Source organism: Diceros bicornis, chromosome 1 (genome assembly GCF_020826845.1).
Source record: "Diceros bicornis minor isolate mBicDic1 chromosome 1, mDicBic1.mat.cur, whole genome shotgun sequence".
Taxonomy (NCBI): domain Eukaryota; kingdom Metazoa; phylum Chordata; class Mammalia; order Perissodactyla; family Rhinocerotidae; genus Diceros; species Diceros bicornis.
The window spans coordinates 7,314,279-7,334,141 of record NC_080740.1 but is presented as its reverse complement, the minus strand read 5'-3'; the positions used below and the strand labels follow the sequence as shown (position 1 = coordinate 7,334,141).

At 35.5% G+C, this 19,863-nt stretch overlaps 1 protein-coding gene across 1 annotated transcript in view; it reads right to left on the bottom strand.

Moving 5' to 3' along the window:
* SCAMP1 (secretory carrier membrane protein 1) overlaps positions 1–19,863 on the bottom strand; it is a 104,304-nt gene that overhangs the window by 32,539 nt on the left and 51,902 nt on the right. Inside the window, exons 3-6 of the mRNA XM_058567454.1 lie at positions 18,050–18,148; positions 17,007–17,115; positions 14,731–14,859; positions 10,167–10,326 (exon numbers count right to left, since the gene is read on the bottom strand). Of these exons, the coding sequence (XP_058423437.1) occupies positions 10,167–10,326; positions 14,731–14,859; positions 17,007–17,115; positions 18,050–18,148 (497 nt within the window). The remainder of the gene's footprint in view (positions 1–10,166; positions 10,327–14,730; positions 14,860–17,006; positions 17,116–18,049; positions 18,149–19,863) is intronic.

Below are 19,863 nucleotides of genomic sequence, written 5' to 3'. Positions count from 1 at the left end.
CGGCCCTGAGCTAACATCTGCCAATCCTCCTTTTTTTTGTTGTTGTTGAGGAAGACTGGCCCTGGGCTAACATCCATGCCCATCTTCCTCTACTTTACATGGGACGCTGCCACAGCATGGCTTGACAAGTGGTGCATCGGTATGCGCCCGGGATCTGAACTGGTGAACCCCGGGCCGCCGCAGCGGAGTGCACGCACTTAACCACTTGCGCCACCGGGCTAGCTCCCATTTTTCCTTATTTTTAATTCTTCTTAGAGACAATTGGTTGTCTAAACAAAAGCAATAGCAATGTACTGTGTATTTCTAGTATATGTAAAAATAAAATATATAACAAAAGCAGTACAAAGGAGGAGAGAATGGGAGGATACTGTTAGGAAGTCCTTACAGTACACATGAATAAGCATACATGAATTACTATTTGAACATGGGCCACGATTAATTAAAGATGTATATTGTAAAAACCTGGGCATCATTAAAAAAGATTTTGATAACAGGTAAAAATAATGAAGAAATAGGAGAACATAAAATCATTTACAAATACTCAATTGATCCAAAAGAAGGCAAAAAGGAATAAAAAAGAAACAAAGAACAGTTGGAACAAATAGAAAACAGCTCATAAAAAGACAAATTTTAATCTAACCAGATCACTAAATGTAAATGGCATAAATACACCAATTAAAAGACACTGTCAACTTGGATGCAAAAGCAAGACCCAACTATATGTTGCCTACTAAAAAGAGCCATTTTAAATGGAAAAACATTGATAGGTTAAACGTAAAAGAACAGAAAAATTTATAATATGCAAACATGAACCAAAAGAAAGCTAAAGTGATTGTAATAATATCAGATAAAACAGATTTCAGTAAAAAAGGATTACTAACCACGGATAAAGAGGACTATTACACAATGATAAATAAGTCAAAGCACAAAGAAAACATATCATAACTACATCTCTAACAAGAGAGCACCAAACTACATGAAGCAAAAACTAATAGAACTAAAAGAAGAAATAGAAAAATCCACAATTAAAGTTGGAAATTTCAACATAGCTCTCTCAGGAATTGAAAATACAAGCAGATAAAAAATCAATATAGACACAGAAGATTGAGCAAACTATAAACCAATTTGACCACGTTGATATTTACAGAACATTCTACTCAACTAAAGCAGAATATACATTCTTTCAAGTGCACACAGAAGGAGATGTTAGTTTTAGAGTTTTAAAATCCCTAGCGCTGCTCCATTCTATATGGATTTTCCAATCATCTGCACTCAATCTGTTTTATGTTATGCTATTTTGGTTGAAAATTAAGAAAATCAGCTGCACACAGATATACAGTTAGAAAAAGGAGATTCTTAAGCTCCCTGAAAGGAGAACCCCAAGGGTCCTTACACCACACTTAGAAAAATTATTAGGAAATAAGCTGCATAAAAGCTAATAGGCCATTTTTCTTCACCACATTCTCAACACTCAGCTGGCACAGAACTTTGTAACAAACAGTAAGTCCTTAACTACTTCGCTTAAAGAACTATTTAAGAAATAAACATTGCTAGTAAATAAAATAAATTAACCCATTGAGTGGAGATTACTGAAATATGTGGATTCACCACAAATTAAATGATAATGTAAATACAATAAAGAAGGAAGGAACACAGGAACCATTAATGTCCAGCCTGAAGGCTTAGGTGAAAATTTCAGCAATTAATGACTCATTAATTAATGATCCTTAAAATCAAATATAAAGTATCTTTTCACAGAAAAAATTAAATTGCTTTCTAGCTCATACTCTACTATGTTTTTCAAGATGTTAAAATTGTGTTAAATAGTTCAATTACACTTAATTTCTATTTCAATTAGCAAAATGTTCCAACATAAGAGGCTTAATACCCCCATTAAGTATGTTATTAAGAAACAACAACAAAAAGAATTCTGTGTATTGTCCAGAGACAGCTTGCTTTTAAAAAGTGCACCTGGAAGAAGCTTAGAAGTAGCCAATCCAACCTAACAAAAGTAAAAAGCTAAACAAACTGAAAAACCAACAACTGTTCTAAGATCCAAGAGAGAAGTGAGGTCAAAGGACAAACTGTTAGCCCCAAATTGAAGAGACAGACAGATGAATATGTTACCCCGGACCCTGGCCCCATAAGACATTAACCACAACTCTGCTCAGAACAAGCCTAATGTTATCTTTAGCTTGCAGGAAACCACAAAGAAAGAAAGGAGAAGATGGCTGAACAAAACCAGTCAAAACTGGTTGAAGGCAACATGGCAGTCCGACTTGACCTGACATAGATCCTGCAACTTATCATACACTCATTGTAATATATTACCATATTCCAGAACACACCCAGTGATGCCACAACAGCTGTTGCAAGATATAACCAAATAAGGAAAGAAAACAGGTGGCACCCTTGCTCCCCAGAAAAGTCTGTCCATTTCCCCAAACAACTATGAATATTTCTCTCCTTCTTTACCTAGAACCCTTATAATAACTGCTTAATCACCTCAGGAGCTGAGAAGTTGATTTGTGAACTTGGTTCCCACTTCTCCATTCTCTGGCCATTGAATAAAGCTTGTGCTATTGAACACTCGGCTTCAGTCTTGTTTCAAAGCTGCAACACCAAACAGAGAAGTAATCCCAGGAGGAAGGGCAAGAGACTTCCTCAGCTCTCTCCCTGGTTGGAGAGAGAGTTCAATTGGTAACAAATATAGAGAACCAAAACTTACCAGAGCAGAAACTGCCCCAGGAACCAGTGCCAGGGTAGGAAAATCTGAACTTTGATGCATTGCCAGAGGTTCAGAGTGGACACCTCTGAGATTTAAAAACTCCAGGGAAACACAGTCACAGGGGAGCCCCCACACATCTGTGAGTTTTATCACCAACAGGTGGATCTGGTTCTCACAGTGAATATCAAGGAAAAATCCCCTCATGCTTCCAGCAAGAGGAGGAAAAACAAACCATTTGGAAATACTCCAGAGCACTCTGTTCTTAACAAGGTCTGCTCTCAGAAGAAACTAATTAACCAGAGCCTAACCTACATAGGGAAAGGAAAACACCCAACTCCAAACCACTCTAGCCATCCCGTCCCACCTAAGTGGGATGGGGACTGAGAAGCACTGGTGAAATTCCCAGTCCAGAGGCACACGCTCACTAAAAGACTGAGACCTCACCACAGGACTACAGAACACTCCCCGCCACACCTTACCACCACATTACCAAAGGCCTGTTTACAGCAGTTCCTTTACCCAGTACATGGGGTCCAGCTATCAAGTGAAAATTACAAGGCACACTAAAATGCAAAAAACACCGTTTGAAGAGATAGAGCAAGTGTCAGAACCCAAATCAGATACGGCTGGGCTGTTGGAATTAACAGATCAACTATGATTACAACTACAATTAATATGCTGAGGGCTCTGATGGATGAAGTAGACAGCATGCAAGAACAGATTAACAATGTAAGCAGAGATATGGAAATTCTAAGTAAGAACCAAACAGAAAATGCTAGAGATCAAAAACACAGTAACAGAAATGAAGACTGCCTTTAAATGGGCTTATTAGTAGATTGGACATGGCTGAGGAAAGAATCACTGAGCTCAAGGATATCTCAAGAGTAACCTCCAAAACTGAAAAGCAAAGAGAAAAAGACTGGGGAAAAAACAAAAGAACATCCAAGGACTGTGGCACACCTACAAAAGTTGTAACTTATGTGTAATGGGAATATCAGAAGAAGAAGGAGAAAGGAACAGAAGAAATATTAGAACAATAATCACTGAGAATTTCCCCAAATTAATGCCAGACACCAAAGGACAGATCCAGGAAACTCAGAGAACACCAAACAGGACTATACCTAGGCAAATCAGATTCAAATCAGAGAAAATCAGAGAAAAAAAAATTCTGAAAGAAGCCAGAGAACAAAAACACCTTACCTGTAGAGGAGCAAAGATAAGAATTACATCTGACATCTCCTCAGAAACCATGCAAGCAAGAAGAGAGTACAATAAAATATTTAGTGTTGAGAAAAAAAATCACCAATGTAGAATTCCGAACCCTGTAAAACTGTTCTTCAAAAGTGAAGGAGAAAATAAAAGGCTTTCTCAGACAAACAAAAATTGAGGGAATTTGTTGCCAGTAGACCTGCCTCGCAAGAAATGTTAAAAGACGTTCTTTAGAGAGAAGGAAAATAACAAAGGTCACAAACTTGGATCTGCATAAAGAAAGGAAGAGCATCAAAGAAGGAGTAAGTGGAGGTAAAAGGAAAACTTCCATTTTTCTTATTCTTAATTGATCTAACAGTTTGTTCAAAATAATAGTGACACTATATGCGATTATATATGCTTGTGTGTGTGTATATATATATGCTTATACATGTATAAGTGAAATGAATGACAGCAATGATAAAAAGGTGAGGAGAGAGGAATTAGGATTATTTTGATAATGTAAGGTACTCACACTACCCGAGAACTGGTATAGTGTTTTTAAAAGTAGATGTGGATTAGTTGTAAACGTACATTGTAACCTCTAGAAATCAACAGATGCAGAAAAAGCATTTGATGAAATCCAACACCCATTCATGATATAAACTCTCAGTAAACTAGGAATAGAGGGGTAACTTCCTCAAGTTGATAAAGACTATCTACAAAAAACTACAGCTAACATCATACTTTATGGTGAGAAACTAGAAGCTTTTCCTCTAAGATCAGGAATAAGGCAAGGATAACCTCTCACGCCACAGTTTTTCAACAGCATACTGTAACTCCAAGCTAATGCAGTAAGACAAGAAAAGGAAATAAAAGGTATAAAGATTGGGAAGAAAGAAATAAAAACTATCTTTGTTTGTAGATGATACGATCATCTACGTAGAAATCTGAAAGAATTGACAAGAAAAAACCTCCTAGAACTGATAAGTGATTATAGCAAAGTTGCAGGATACAAAGCTAATATACAAAAATCAAGTGCTTTGCTATATAGCAGCAATGAACAAGTGGAATTTGAAATTAAAAACACAATATCATTTATAACACCACAAAAAATAAAATACTTAGGTATAAATCTAACAAAATATGTACAAAATCTGTAAGAGGAAAACTACAAAACTCCAATGAAAGAAATCAAGGACATAAATGGAGAGATATTCTATGTTCATAGATAGGAAGAGTCAATACTGTCAAGATGTCAGTTCTTCTCAACTTGTTCTATAGATTTCTTTACTCAAAATATTTGAAAACTTATGTCCACACAAAAAACATGCACATATATGTTTATCAACGTAAAGCTTTCTTCATAATTGCCAAAAACTTGGAAGCAACCAACATGTCCTTCAGTAGATGAATGGATAAATAAACTGTAGTACATCCAGACAATGGAATATTATTCAGTGCTAAAAAGAAATGAGCTATCAAGCCATGAAAAGACACAGAGGAACCTTAAATGCATATTACTAAGTGAAAGCTGTTAATCTGAAAAGGCTACATACTGTATGTTTCCAACTATATGACATTCTAAAAAAGGCAAAACTACAGAGATAGTAAAAAGAGCAGCAGTTGCCAGGGGTTGGGGGTAGGGAGGGATGAACAGGTAGAGCACAGGATTTTTAGGGCAGAGAAACCACTCTGTATGAAACTATAATGGTGGATACATGTCACTATATTTGTCCGAACCTCTAAAATGCACAAGAGTGAACCCTAACATAAAATATGGTCTTTGGGTGGGGTTGGCCACCCAAAAGGCGTGGTGGTTGGGTTCACACACTCCGCTTTAGTGGCCCGGGGTTCACAGGTTCAGATCCTGGGCGTGGACCTAAGCACCGCTCATCAAGCCATGTTGTGGTGGCATTCCATTAAAGTGGAGGAAGATGGGCACAGATGTTAGCCCAGGGCCTCCCTCAGCAGAAAGAGGAGGAGTGGCAATAAATGTTAGCTCAGGGCTAATCTTCCTCACCAAAAAAAAAAAAAAAAAAAAAAAGGATTCAAGTGTACATGGTTAAACTGAAAGAAACTACTGAAATTAGGAATTCAAACATGAGTTTATACTCCAACAAACTGGACAACCTGAAAGAAATGGATAAACTCCTAAAAACATTACAACTTAACTTACTAAGTCTGAATCATGAAGAAATAGAAAATATGAACAGACCAATTATTAGTAAGGAGACTGAACCAGTAATCAAAAACCTCCCAACAAACAAAAGTCCAGGATCACATGGCTTCATTGGTGAATTCTATCCAACATTTAAAGACAAATTAATACCAACTCTTCTCAAATTCTTCCAAAAAATAGAAGAGGGAATACTTCCAAACTCATTTTATGAGGCTAGCATCACCCTGATACAAAAACCAGACAAGAAAAGAAAACTGCAGGCCAATATCCCTAAAGAACGTTGAGGCAAAAATCCTCAAGAAAATATTGGCAAACTGAATTCAACAATACATGAGAAGGATCACACACCATGATCAAGTGAGATTTATTCCAGCAAAGGAAGGTTACATCCACAAATCAGTCAATGTGATATAACACATTAACAAAATGAAGGATAAAAATCATGTGATCATCTCAATAGAAACTTGGAATTACCACCATCTACAAGAAAAAAAACACAATCTACTGGGAAACTAGAAAAAAAAAAACCTGATCACATTCTCAAACCTCACGTCCTCTCTAACTCGCACGTTTGCAATGACTGGTTTATCCTAACATCAATCCCTGTTGTGTTTTTCTTATTGCTTACTATTCTTTTCTTTACTTCTAGGGAAACCTGGAGAAATAAAATTCACAGTAGATACTTAAATAATTTTATGGCAGAATAGGCAAATATATCATTAGCCAGAGAAGAATAAAACTTGAAAAACTTTTAAAAAGCCCTTAGCTTCACTCCAGAGTCTGATTAATGAAACTAAATGCTTTCAATAACAACTTCTAAGAAATATGTGAACCTGGCCTAAAAGGTTTTAGTTACCCATTTTTTACTGACTTACATAATATGTTCAGATGCTTGTGTTTCATTTCTTAATCAACAGTCCTAAAACAGAATATGAAAACACTTGCATATCCTCTGACCCTTCCTTTCTCAAAGGCAGTAATCTCTGTCAAAACTGATATCAGGGGGCCGGCCCCATGGCTTAGTGGTAAAGTGCGCACGCTCTGCTATTGGCGGCCCGAGGTTCGGATCCCGGGTGCACAGTGACGTGCTGCTTGTCTGGCCATGCTGAGGCGGCATCCCACATACAGCAACTAGAAGGATGGGCAACTATGACATACAACTATCTACTGGGGCCTTGGGGAGAAAAAGGGAAAGAAAGGAGGAGGATTGGCAATAGATGTTAGCTCAGTTAGCTCAGAGCCGGTCCTCCTCAGCAAAAGGAAGAGGATTGGCATGGATGTTAGCTCAGGGCTGATCTTCCTCACAAAAAAAAAAACAACAACAAAAAAAACCAATCTCAGATATGGCACTTATGTGAATAAGTAAAGTCTATTCAAAACTCTCTAGTTAACGTAAATAATCATATCCAAAGTATCTGGTTTGAGATTTTCATATTTAAGGGAGATATCTGTCATCAGTCAATGTTTAACAAACTTTACTCGATACTTCAGAAGAGACTTAGATTCAGCAACACTTGGCAATATGGATGAAGGAAATACCCAAGTTACACATTGAGAAGGTACATTAATGATTTAAAACGCTTTAATTTCAATTTCCTTATAAAAAATTATACCTCTCAGTTCTGCTCCGAACAGTGAAACCCAGATAATTAACATATTTGTGATATACTGAAAAGGTTGAGATGCAGCTAAGAACTTAGCCTAGGGATTAATAATTCCAGAAGAAAAAATGTTCCACAAAGCATTTTTATTTCAACTGGCAAAGAAAGGGAATAAAAGGAAACTAGTGACTTCAAGTAATAAAAGGCAGAAAGCTGGCTTTCAGTAGTTTATTTTGGCTACATTAGTCACAGAAGGTTTAAAATCCAGTCTCTAGTCTCAGGTCACTTTTAAAGTCTCAAAGACAACCCCATTCCCAACCACCAATATCAATACAGATATATTGGTAATGTGATGGAAGTAGGCAGGCAGAGGCCAGATGGCAAAAAATAAAAAACTAAAAAACCTTGTGTACCAGGCTTAGATAACAAGGAAAATGGTAGCGATAACTTTCTCCCTAGATCAAGGAGTTAATAGGTCCTTTTTATTCCTCTCCAACCCACATCTACAGGGGCACCTCAGCCCACTCCTTGATAACCAAACTCCCACATTCCAATACATCCATAGGTTCTTTCCTCCTTTTCTCTCCTCCCATCTATTTTCTTCCCTTCACTCCATTTCTAACCAATTTAGTTTTCTGTTGAATGGCATCTTTTCTTCCCAAATTCCCTAATTTTCTCCCTTTTCTCTTTTTTTCCATCTGTTTACATATCTGGGTTTCTAATTCCATTGGGGGAGGGAGACTGATAAACATTCTGGTTAATTAAAGAAATTTTAAGTTGAAGTGGAAAAAAAATTAATTGAACTGGCCCTGTTATTTCTCTAATATGTTACTTGCACAATACATGCCTATTTTTTAGTAATGTTGCCCCTCATTTGTGAGAGTTGAAAAAGGTTCATTATTCATAAATGAGTTTACTCAAATACGAATGAGTTGGCAAATGATTGAATACACGGACTCATACAGGACAGACTGTCATCTAAATCAGCATTTCCCAATGTTTATTTCTCAAAGCAATAATCCAACAAGGTGCTCCACAAAAAAATAATGGTTTTATGGTCAAATTACAAAGCACACTAGGTTCTTAAAGAGTCCAATTAAGAAACTTGCTTAACTTTATTATCCAGCTATTCCCAAACGTAAGCTAATGAACCCTTTTTTCTGCAACACTTATTAATATCCCAGAGAACATGAATTAAAGAAATGTTAATCCTAACCCACTGATTAAAATATACCATGAAAATCAAAACAACACTAAGATATCACCTCATGCCCGTTAGAATGGCTATAATCACCAAGACAAAAAACAACAAATGTTGGAGAGGATGTGGAGAAACAGGAACCCTCATACACAGCTGGTGGGAATGCAAACTGGTGCAGCCTCTATGGAAAATGGTATGGAGATTCCGCAAAGAATTAAACATAGAGATGCCCTATGATCCAGCTATCCCACTACTGGGAATCTATCCAACGAACCTGAAATCAACAATCCAAAGAGGCTTATGCACCCCTACGCTCATTGCAGCATTATTCACTATATCCAAGAAGTGGAAGCAACCTAAGTGTCCCTCAACTGATGACTGGATCAAGAAAATGTGGTATATATATACAACAGAATACTACTCAGCCACTAAAAAAAGACAAAATCGTCCCATTTGCAACAACATGGATGGGCCTGGAGGGTATTATGTTAAGTGAAGTAAGCCAGAAAGACAAAGACAAACACTGTATGATCTCACTCATATGTGGAATATAAACCAACACATGGACAGAGAAAACTGTATTGTGGTTACCAGGGGCAATGGGGGTAGGGGGTGGGCACAAGGGGTGAAGGGAGTCATATATATGGTGATGGACAAGCAAAAATGTACAACCCAAAATTTTACAATGTTAAAAACTATTGAAACATCAATAATAAAAAAAATGCATACCATGCAAAGTATTATACTTAATCTTATAGTCTAAATAGTTTTAAAATGTTGCTGGCTTTTGAAAAACCAAAAATGAACTTACACAGAAAATAATTACCAAGTTGCTAGGTGAAAGTGACTCCTTTTAAATATCACATGTGTACTTACCTTACCCAGGTTCATTTAAGACAGGCTATAATCACCACTTGTGATTTTTTTTTTTGAAGGGGGAATGAAGAGCAAAACTTTTCTTAAAGTAACTGTATCATATGAAATAGAATCTCTTACAAATACTAATAAGACCTTAGACTGTTCATTTTTCTTTCATTCATTTTCATATTTGACCTTTTTCTCAAGTGGGAGAAAAGAATGGGATTTTATGACTTACTAAACCTAATGAATACACAGGCATGTTATGTATGGACTTTTCTGAAGGTATGTTATACAACAACAAAAAATTTTAAAAATCAAAATGTGTCAGTTTTCCCTGTAAGGTGTACTATGAATTATTTACTTCACAGGTTTTAAAGAGAATATTTTAAAGTACACACATTTTACCTGAAAGCTCCGTAAAGTGGTCTGTACCAACACACAAATGAACACGGAGTAAAAAGCAAGAACCAGAGGATACTCAATCCAAAATCAACCGCTCTTGCAGAATCAACACAAAACCAAGCCAAGCATCCGAAGATATTTAGAAACAGTGTTACAGCGTGGACTGTGGAATCAAAAAAGAAAATAGAAAACAAATGTTTACATTCAATTTATGAGTTCATTCAACAAAAATTGTAAATGAAAAAATACTTCCTAAAAGCAAATGCATTCTATCCCATGTTTCCATTTAATATTTTTCAAAACACTGCTGTTTCTTACACATTTGATTTGAAAGCAGAGTATACACAGGAAAAGGAGTGCTATGCACTGTTTGGCAAAGATTCTTCTGGTCCTCTCCTAAAGGGCAATTACACAGCTAAACTAGAGAAGCACTACCTTAAGGGCTTCTTCCCTGAGAAGGAAACATGTGATGCGTCTCTTGGTCCAAGGCCAAAGAAGAAAAGTAGTGCCTGCCAGAAAAAGGACCAGGACTTGGGAGGAAAAAGATCCTACACTCAGAACTTTATTTTTACAGAAAGGAGCTCCAGACTCCTGCCAGAGTCTCTACACAGAGAAGAGAAAACTGGAGAAGTGCCCTGTGCAATCTCATTATAACATTTTTAAGCAATCAAATTAATTAGAATCATTGGACTAAAAATACTAATACAGTAGTAATTTCTAGTGACTATACAGTCAATCTATAAGGATTATTAATTCATCTTCACAGATTTGTCCATTTATTAAAGTCCTGGGACAAAAACTGTTTTGGTAGAGGATTAAACTTATTTAAAAAAATAAAATAAAAAGTACACTATGATGCATTTCAGCTGCTGTGGCAGACCTTTCTTTTAGTTAACACAAATAGATCTTGGCAAACTCTTCAAATGTTGTTAATAATTACTTTCCCAGACAGATCAAAAACAATCTGAGTAACGTCTAACCATACTATGATACAAAAGAACCACATTTACCCAATATAATTAGTAACTTTTAAAAAGGATTTTTAAAAAATTTATTCCTAATTTATTATAGGAAATAAAATCTTTCAAAAGTTAATGTTTAATGTAAAGAATCAATACAATAAAAATATCCCAACTACTACTTGAATTAAAAATAACAAATGGAAAATCTAGTGAATCTAAATAAAAAAACTCAACATACATTAAAAACAAACTTTAAAATCTCTTTAAATTATTAATCAAAATTAATAATTAATGAAACAGGATTAAAACACACATTCTAGGATGCCTCTAAATTTGCTCTCATCCAACAACTTAATGAATACACAAACTCTAGAGCAGGAGAGAGCGCCCCAGGAAGAGTGAAACACCTGGGTTATAGTGATTTAATAATGAGCTAATCAACCTCTGTGCATTTCCATTTTTCAGCTATAGAAATGCAGGAGCTCTTCCAGCTTTAAAATTCCATTCCATTCTATTACAGAAGAAAGACTCTTACTCCCATCAAGATTTCTAACTATCATGAAAGCTAGCTAACTAATAAAATTACTCAAAATCCTTTGCCTCAAAATAAAAGTAGTTCTGTTAAGGACTTAAAAACAGAATTCAAAAGATCGTGAGATAGAAAATTATTAGTCTGTAACATTAAATGGCATCCAACTGGGCCGGCCCGGTGGCTTAGTGGTTAAGTGCGCGCGCTCCGCTACTGGCGGCCCGGGTTCGGATCCCGGGCGCGCACCGACGCACTGCTTCTCCGGCCATGCTGAGGCCGCGTCCCACATACAGCAACTAGAAGGATGTGCAGCTATGACATACAAATATCTACTGGGGCTTTGGGGGAAAATAAATAAATAAATAAATGACATCCAACTGCCTAAAAAAGTTTTAAATGTTCAGAACGTTCTAACTCAAGATTTCAACCTTCAGAGAAATAATTTTTAAAGGTTTCTCCCATAATCCACTTAAGGGAAGAAAGGCAGAATATATGGGTTTGTGTATTTTAAAGTTCACAAAAATTCTTCTAAATATAGACAAAAATATCAATTTAATTTTGTGTAATCTATTAAAACTCTTTTACAAATGTTTTCACACTAACCAATGACTAAGGATCAATAAGTCATTTATTTGTACCTCAATGAAGAGTAAAATGTCTAGGCCTACTTATTAAATAATCAGTCCACTTAGAGATTAAAAAAACATATAAAAGGCAAGGTACTGTGAAATGCATGATTCTATGTTGCTAATTTCAATCCAATTCTGATCCATTTGGTGGATTCCAAGTGCAGGTAGAACACTAAAGAAAGTCTTAGGCCATTTTGTTTATATGATTTGCAAGTTGAATGACTCATATATAAAATTTCAATTTGGTTTATTAAGTACTGAAATCTGGTACTAGTGGACCTAACTTTGCAACTATCACTACAATATTCTTTTGTTAAGCTCTGCATTACAATATAGACACCTAACAAACAGCTTTATAACAGTATATTATCTTCACTAAGTGGTCTTTAACGTAGCTGGATTGTTTTTATTATTCTTTTTTTTAAATTCAAGAGTACACTTAAAGAGGCTTAGATTCATCTCACAGCGATATTTCTAATTGCTTCAATTCCTTTATAGTATAAATTATTTGTTTCAAGTAAGGGAGCTTTGAAAGCATATCTTCACCATATTTGGGTTTAAAATGTAAATTACTTCTTAATTTTGGTACTTTGTAGGTGGTATAACATGGAAATCTAGACTCCGGGCTCTGGAGTCAAGCTCTCCAACTCCAACTTTACTTGCTATGTAATCTTGGACAAATTACTGAAAATCTCTAAGCTTTAGGTTCTCTATCTATAAAACTAGATAACATAGTACCTGCCTCATACTGTGGTTAGGATTTAATCACATAATGTACAAGAAGTGATTAGTACTGTGCCCGGCATAAAGTAAATCCTCAATAAACGTTCTCTCTCATCACAATTATTATTACAGCGTGAAAGCATTAGTCAACTCCAAAATCAAGAACAGGTTGACACTTCTTGAAAATAACTTTTCAAAACAGCCTATATTCTATGAAATTTAGAGACATCACTGAGCTGGTACTAGATCTTACTTTGTTCCAGGTAATGCTTCCTCAAATCAGAACCTTAACTGGAATCTTGAGCCCTCCTTTGAATACAGTTAACAGATCTGCCAACTGAACAGGGTTAGGAAAAACTATAGCCAATTACATTATTTATAAGAACCTCAGAGAGTTATATAATTCTAAGACTAAACAGATGTATTCTGAAACAATCAGCACTGGTAAAGCAGTTAATCACTCAGTTAAAATTAATCATCTTCCCCATTCAACCTCTATTTACTAAATTCTTTACAGAATTTTCTTCCAAACCCCATTTCCCCCATCAAAAATATGTTTTTCACTAAGTCAAAGAACTTATACCTAAAACGCAAGGCCAATTTCTGCCCATTTAAAAATAATTACTATATATGCATATAGGATATATTGATTAAATAAAATACATGAGTTTGTTAGCATGTACATATATGGAATCAAAACCTTTAATATTAAAAATATATACTACTAATGACACTGGGGATTCAGCAAAAGATATTAGACAACAAAATCTCAGAAAGAAACTAAAGAGTTAAAAATGTTCTATGCATAAGGAATCACTTCTCAAATTCAAAAGCAACTTCACACATGTGAAGAATGCTCCTAAAAGATTTTGAGGAAAATTATCTTATACATTTAGAGGGAAAAAGGCTCCCTAATGATACAGTAAAAACATACCAATTTCCTCCATCAAAAACGCACTCTACAAATTATCCATTAACCTGTAAGCTATGTAGGCGAGGAGCTGTGACAGCTACCTCACCTACGGATATGATGACATTAAATGGGGCTGAGACTACTGTTTGGAATTAAAATGAAACAGAGTAAGTGGGAATTCTGTGTACACACAGCAAACTGTTAGCAGCCTGACAGTTTATTTTAGTATTCCATGAGCTGTAATTACACTCAAAGCAATGTCAGCATCACAGCCTAAAATGTATGTCCTAATGTTCTATTCAATAAAACAACCTATATTAATTAGGTACTTTCAATAATAAAAGTATTCATTACCACTCGAAAAGTAAATTGTGCTCAAAGCTGTAAGAAAAATTAGTTTATTACAATATTTTATGCCCCTTTTAAAAAATAGTCATGATACCTTAATAGAATTTTTAGTGGCCTTCATGTGCATAAAAATACTATGCATAATTTTTTCCAAGCAAATATTGCCTAGGTAACATTTTTCAAGGAAAAAGGATTGTTGCAAAATTCTACCTGTGTGACAGAGAAGTCCTTTCCTAAAAGAATGCCAGTTCTTGATACATAAGTATTCCTCAGCTAAAAACAAGTTGTCACAGACAGTACAATTTTAAAGTACCTGAATATATGTTTCACTCTGAAAATTAAAAGATCTATAGGAAAAGACCAATTTACAATACTATCCTTAATATATGCATTCCAAAAAAGGTGAATTTTGACAATAAAATATAAACTCTGTTGACCAAAATATAATTTATTCTATACTCACACATCCACAAGTAGTACATAATCTTTACTGTCTTTTGGAATTCTACAGGAATGTCTACAGAAAAATCCTGATAGAAACAAGGTCCTACAGGAAAATTGTCAGGAAGAGGTGGCCAATTATTTTTTCTGCCTGCAAATTAAAAAAAAAAATTTATTTGTATTAGGACAAATATGTGCTATTCTTATTTTTGGTTTCATAATAAAGAAGAATATTATGTATTCTTTTAATAGGTGTTTTACAAATACAATACTATAGCTCTACATTCCTAGAGAACTTTGAAAGCCAAGCTTTATATTTTCTAAAACTTTCCCAGAATATCATTTTTGAAAACATTGGATGATAAAATAATCTTCCAGCGTCATATCATATAATGTTTAGCAGGAACCATTTATGTATATTTGAAATAAGAAACGAAAAAAGAGCACACGGACATACCCTGTGACTCTGCCCTAAGAATAGATTTATTTCAAAGTCCCAAGAGTCTAGCTCTCATGTGAAGGCCATGCAGTTTTCAAATCTCTACAATTTCCTCCTCAGCATCTTAAATCTTTCAATATATTTCCTAACCTATGAAGAGAGGGAAGACCAGCTTCCGAATCTTTCAAGTTTTCTACTGTTAGCTCCATGAAGAAACACAAGATTAACCAATACCAAAGAATCAGATTTCAAAATCTCAAAGTCTGGAAAAAATAATATCCAAAAGACACATGGAAGAAAACATGAAAAAGTCATGAGAAAGAAGCTAAGGAATTATAACACCTTCAAAAACTTGGAGAAAAAACAAATTCAAATTATGAGGAAAGATAAGGTGTCTATATAAAGAAATTAGATTGAAAATAGGGCTTTGGAAGTGGTGGGGGAAATAAAAAACTAAAATTAAACAAGTCAAAACATTAAAAATAGAGGGTAAAATGGCACCTAACGGCCATTTTCTCATTTTAGATACTATATCCCACAACTTTTAAAAATTATATTTTACACACTTTTTATAGACCAGGAAAATTTTCATAATGGAAAAAAAAGCATGACCTATTTCTGATTCTTCCCAACATGTCTCCACTGTTTAATTTACCACCCTTTTCAAATTTCATATAGTTCATTCATTTCTCATACAAGCTCATACTATTTGAGAAGCAGCAGAGAACAGCAGTAAAGAGCAAGGCTCTGAAACCAGAACAGCCAAGCCACTAACTGGCAGGAGACCTCGGGCAACTTACTTAACCTCCTGAGGACTTTGTTTCTACAGCTGTAAAATAACAACTATACCACCCTTCACAGAATTGTACTAAGGATTAAATGAGTTAATAGATGAAGAGTACTTACAAGTACAACATACTGCAAGTCTAATTATTAATTTCCCACTCTTCATGAATACCTTTACTAAAACATGTCATAGAAATAACTTGTATTAGTCAATGCTAAGGAAATACAACAGTTTTTAATTACACAGAGAAATACTGATCTCAATTAAATCTTTAGTTTCTCCTTTTATAGATGCTATCTCTGATGCTGCAAGCAAGAAAATGGCCCAGGATAAATGTGTCCTCATGAGGCCACAGACTTACACGTTCTAAGATAAGGAAGAAACAGTTGATTTATTTCATTGTCCTAGCCTTGCCATTCCATCACTATCGCAGACATACTAACAATGACTTGTCTCAGCTCTCTTATCTCTTCTTACCCAGGCTTGGACTGCTAGCTTTCCCTAAGATACTCCTCTGAAGTGGCCTGTTAGTCACAGCCTGAATAGATTTCATAGCAAATAGTCAATTCAGCACTTATTTATTTCCTTGGCGTCCTCAAAACACCCTAAGCTTCCTAAAGTCATCAGAGACGTTTTTTTTTAAATGATTCCACAGATATGATATAGTTGTGAGGACAGGGGCAGGTAATTTGAAGCTGGGCTGAATAAACCAGAAGTTAAGAGTCAAATGTAGGGCACATTTCCATGTACTCATAAAGTTTCAATAGACTCAGAGGGCCCAAGCACAGAATCAAAGGCTTCTGGCCTTAGAGTAAACCAAAACTATCCTATTCACATTCACTTTCTGTGGTGTGATAATGGTAACACTGTTCTAATCTATCAAAAGACTATGCACATCAGCCAAGATCAGAGAGCTACAGAGTACCAAATAGGAAATCTGCTGTCTGATCTCCTTGATAGAACAGGAAAACAGGGCAGGGTTTTATCCACAAAACAAATGACCTAGAGCTAGTGCAGGCACAATTTAAAGTGTTTAAAAGTTATTTTTATTTCAGACTTCTCGGGACACTACCATGTTGACTGAGGTTTTGCATTTCTCGTTCTCGACGATCTAATTCTGCTGCTTTTCTTTCTAGTTCTTCCTGGCGCTTAAGGAGTTCGGCTTGGGCCAAGGCATGTTCCTAAACAAAAAATAAGTGAACAGCTTGTCACAAGTATAAAATATTGTAACAATGATACGCTATTTCCTACTCCTCCCTCTACTATGCTAGAAATCTAATTCAAATGCTCTTCCAAAATATAAGAATTCACTGAAGATTACAGTTTCAGAAAATATTATGGAGATATTTGGCCCACTTTGGTCTTTTGGTTATGAAAACCCTCAGTGGGAATGTTGGGCACATTAGGACAGGAAAAAATTCTCTCAGTAAGAGTAGTCAGAGTCCTAAGGTAATTGGGAAAAAGAAATTAAGGTGACCTCTATGCCTAAATGATAGTGAAGAACGGAGACAAAGGGAACAGTTGAGGAAAACAGACGAATGGAGAAAAGGGCAACTGAATTGGTTCTTATGAATTGGGTTAAACGGTACATAAGGTTCTCAATGCAAGAATATGTAATATATTTTATAAGATAATGAGGTAAAAGAAGGACATGGTTAAGAAATTCTGATGTGTAACTCCACTCACCTTTATGTAATACCAGGCATCCTATTCATCTCCTTTTTTCTTGTATTTTTGCCACCTTCTATGTCCTACCATTGCTCCTTGCTTAGCCATTATAACTCTCTTTCAGTAATATCTATTATTCTATCATTGTTACTGTAATGGTATGCATTAAAAAGTGAGACCAAAGGCAATAAAAATTCACTATACAAATTGTATACCAAGATAATATATGTATTCAGTAACTGCTAATAATGGAATAAAGCAAATGTTATAAACTGAAAAAGAAGTATGAGTATTATAAGGCTGACAAGCTAGTTAATCTAGACTCAAAAGTAAGTTAAAAATTTAACAATAAGGAATGCAACATATAAAGAATTATTTTGCTCTGATGGTAATTGTTATTGATACTGTAACTTCCAATACGAATTTATACATGTAACATGAACTAACCTTTGCAATCTGTGTATAAGCTGGATGTTCCTCTGTTGGTTTCATTATTGCTGGTTGTGTACTGGGTACATTAGGCATTTTCACATTGCCTGGTGGAGCCTAGGAAGATTAAGAAAAGGACAAGTTACATAACATAGAGATCTAATTTTAACTTCTTTCAAAAGGCATAATACCAACACAAAGCAAAATGCCAGGAACTGCATCTTTTCCTCCCCTTCCTTCTCACGGTCGAGTGTCTGGCAAAGAGCTGCTTAAGCTCCCCATCTCCATTTTCTCAAACTTATTCCTTTACCAATTCTTCAATGTGGCTGCTACCTCTAACACTACACCACCAACACTCTCCTTCAGGATACCACAATAAAAAATTTTAAAAAAAACCTTTAAGTATTTCTTTTTAGTAAAATACAGACAACACCAAACTGAAGAATTTACACCAAGGTTAACTATCAACTCTTACCTCTTAAGAAAGCTACATGTCAGTGCCCTAAAAAGTAGATAGAAAGCTCTTGACAGAACCCCACTAATACCCCTTGAAAAGAGTAAGAGGAGAGGCCTTAGGGAGATGGAAAATAAACTGCACAATCTCCACTTTACCGAGGAGAATCAGCAGTATTTGAAAGTAGATGCAAGATCAAAAAGTAGGTAGATATCTACAAGTCCATCAAAGGACAACTGGTCACAAGAGCCACACAACATTTTGGTCAAGGACAGACCACATATACGATAGTGGTCCTAGAAAATGGTACCATACAGCATAGGTGTGGGGTAGGTTCTACCATCTAGGTTTGTGTAAGTATACTCTATGATGTTCACACAATGACAAAATCGCCTAACGAAGCATTTCTCAGAACACATCAATGGCGCGTGCCTATATACATACAGTGCAGCCATCAAAAGGAATGAGTCAGAGCTATAGAAGAATGCCTTTTTAAATACTAAGTGAAATAAAGCAAACTACGGAACAGTATGCATATGACCTATTTTTACTTTTACAAACACACATTACACATGCTCAGAAAAATATATGAAAGTTCTCAGCAAACTGCTATCAGAGGGATTTGCACCTTTTGTTTTATACACTTCTCTATTATTTGCCTTCCCCTCCCCAATAAACTACATTTTTAAATAAAAAATACATTTGTAAAGTAATCTTTTAAATGGTCATAAGAAAAAGAAGACAGGAAGAAGGGAGAGAAAGCAAGCATGCAAGCAAGCAGCTGCAAAGGGGAAGTTCAAAGACCAGAACTATGAAAGCTGCAAGACACCTCGACGGTAGGATTTATCCTGACACAGCAAATAGCAGCCATGAAAAGGAAGCTAGGCACAACCAGAGATATAACTGGAGTACAGCTGATTCTGAAATTCACATGGAAAAGCCAAGGGCTAAGAAGAGGTCAAACAATTTTGAAGAAGAATAAGGCAGGCAGACCTATGATATCAAGACTTATTATAAGAACATAGTAACTAAAGGTATGGTACAGATGCCAAAGATACAGAAATATACCAATAAATAGAAGGGACACAGAAACAAACCCACACAAATGCAGAAACGTGATACCCAACAGAGGTGACACTAAAAAACAGTAGAGAAATAATGTATTAGCAAATAAATGGTGCTGGGATAACTGGTTACCCTGATGGAACAATTAAACTAGATTTCCTACTTTACATTACATACAAAAGTAAATTCCAGGTGGACTAATGACCTAAAAGTGGAAAAGCAAAACAAACACTTTTAGGAAAAATATACAGGTATTTTTATGCACTCAGGATACATAAGAGCTTCTCAAATGTAAGCTCCACAAATCTTTGTG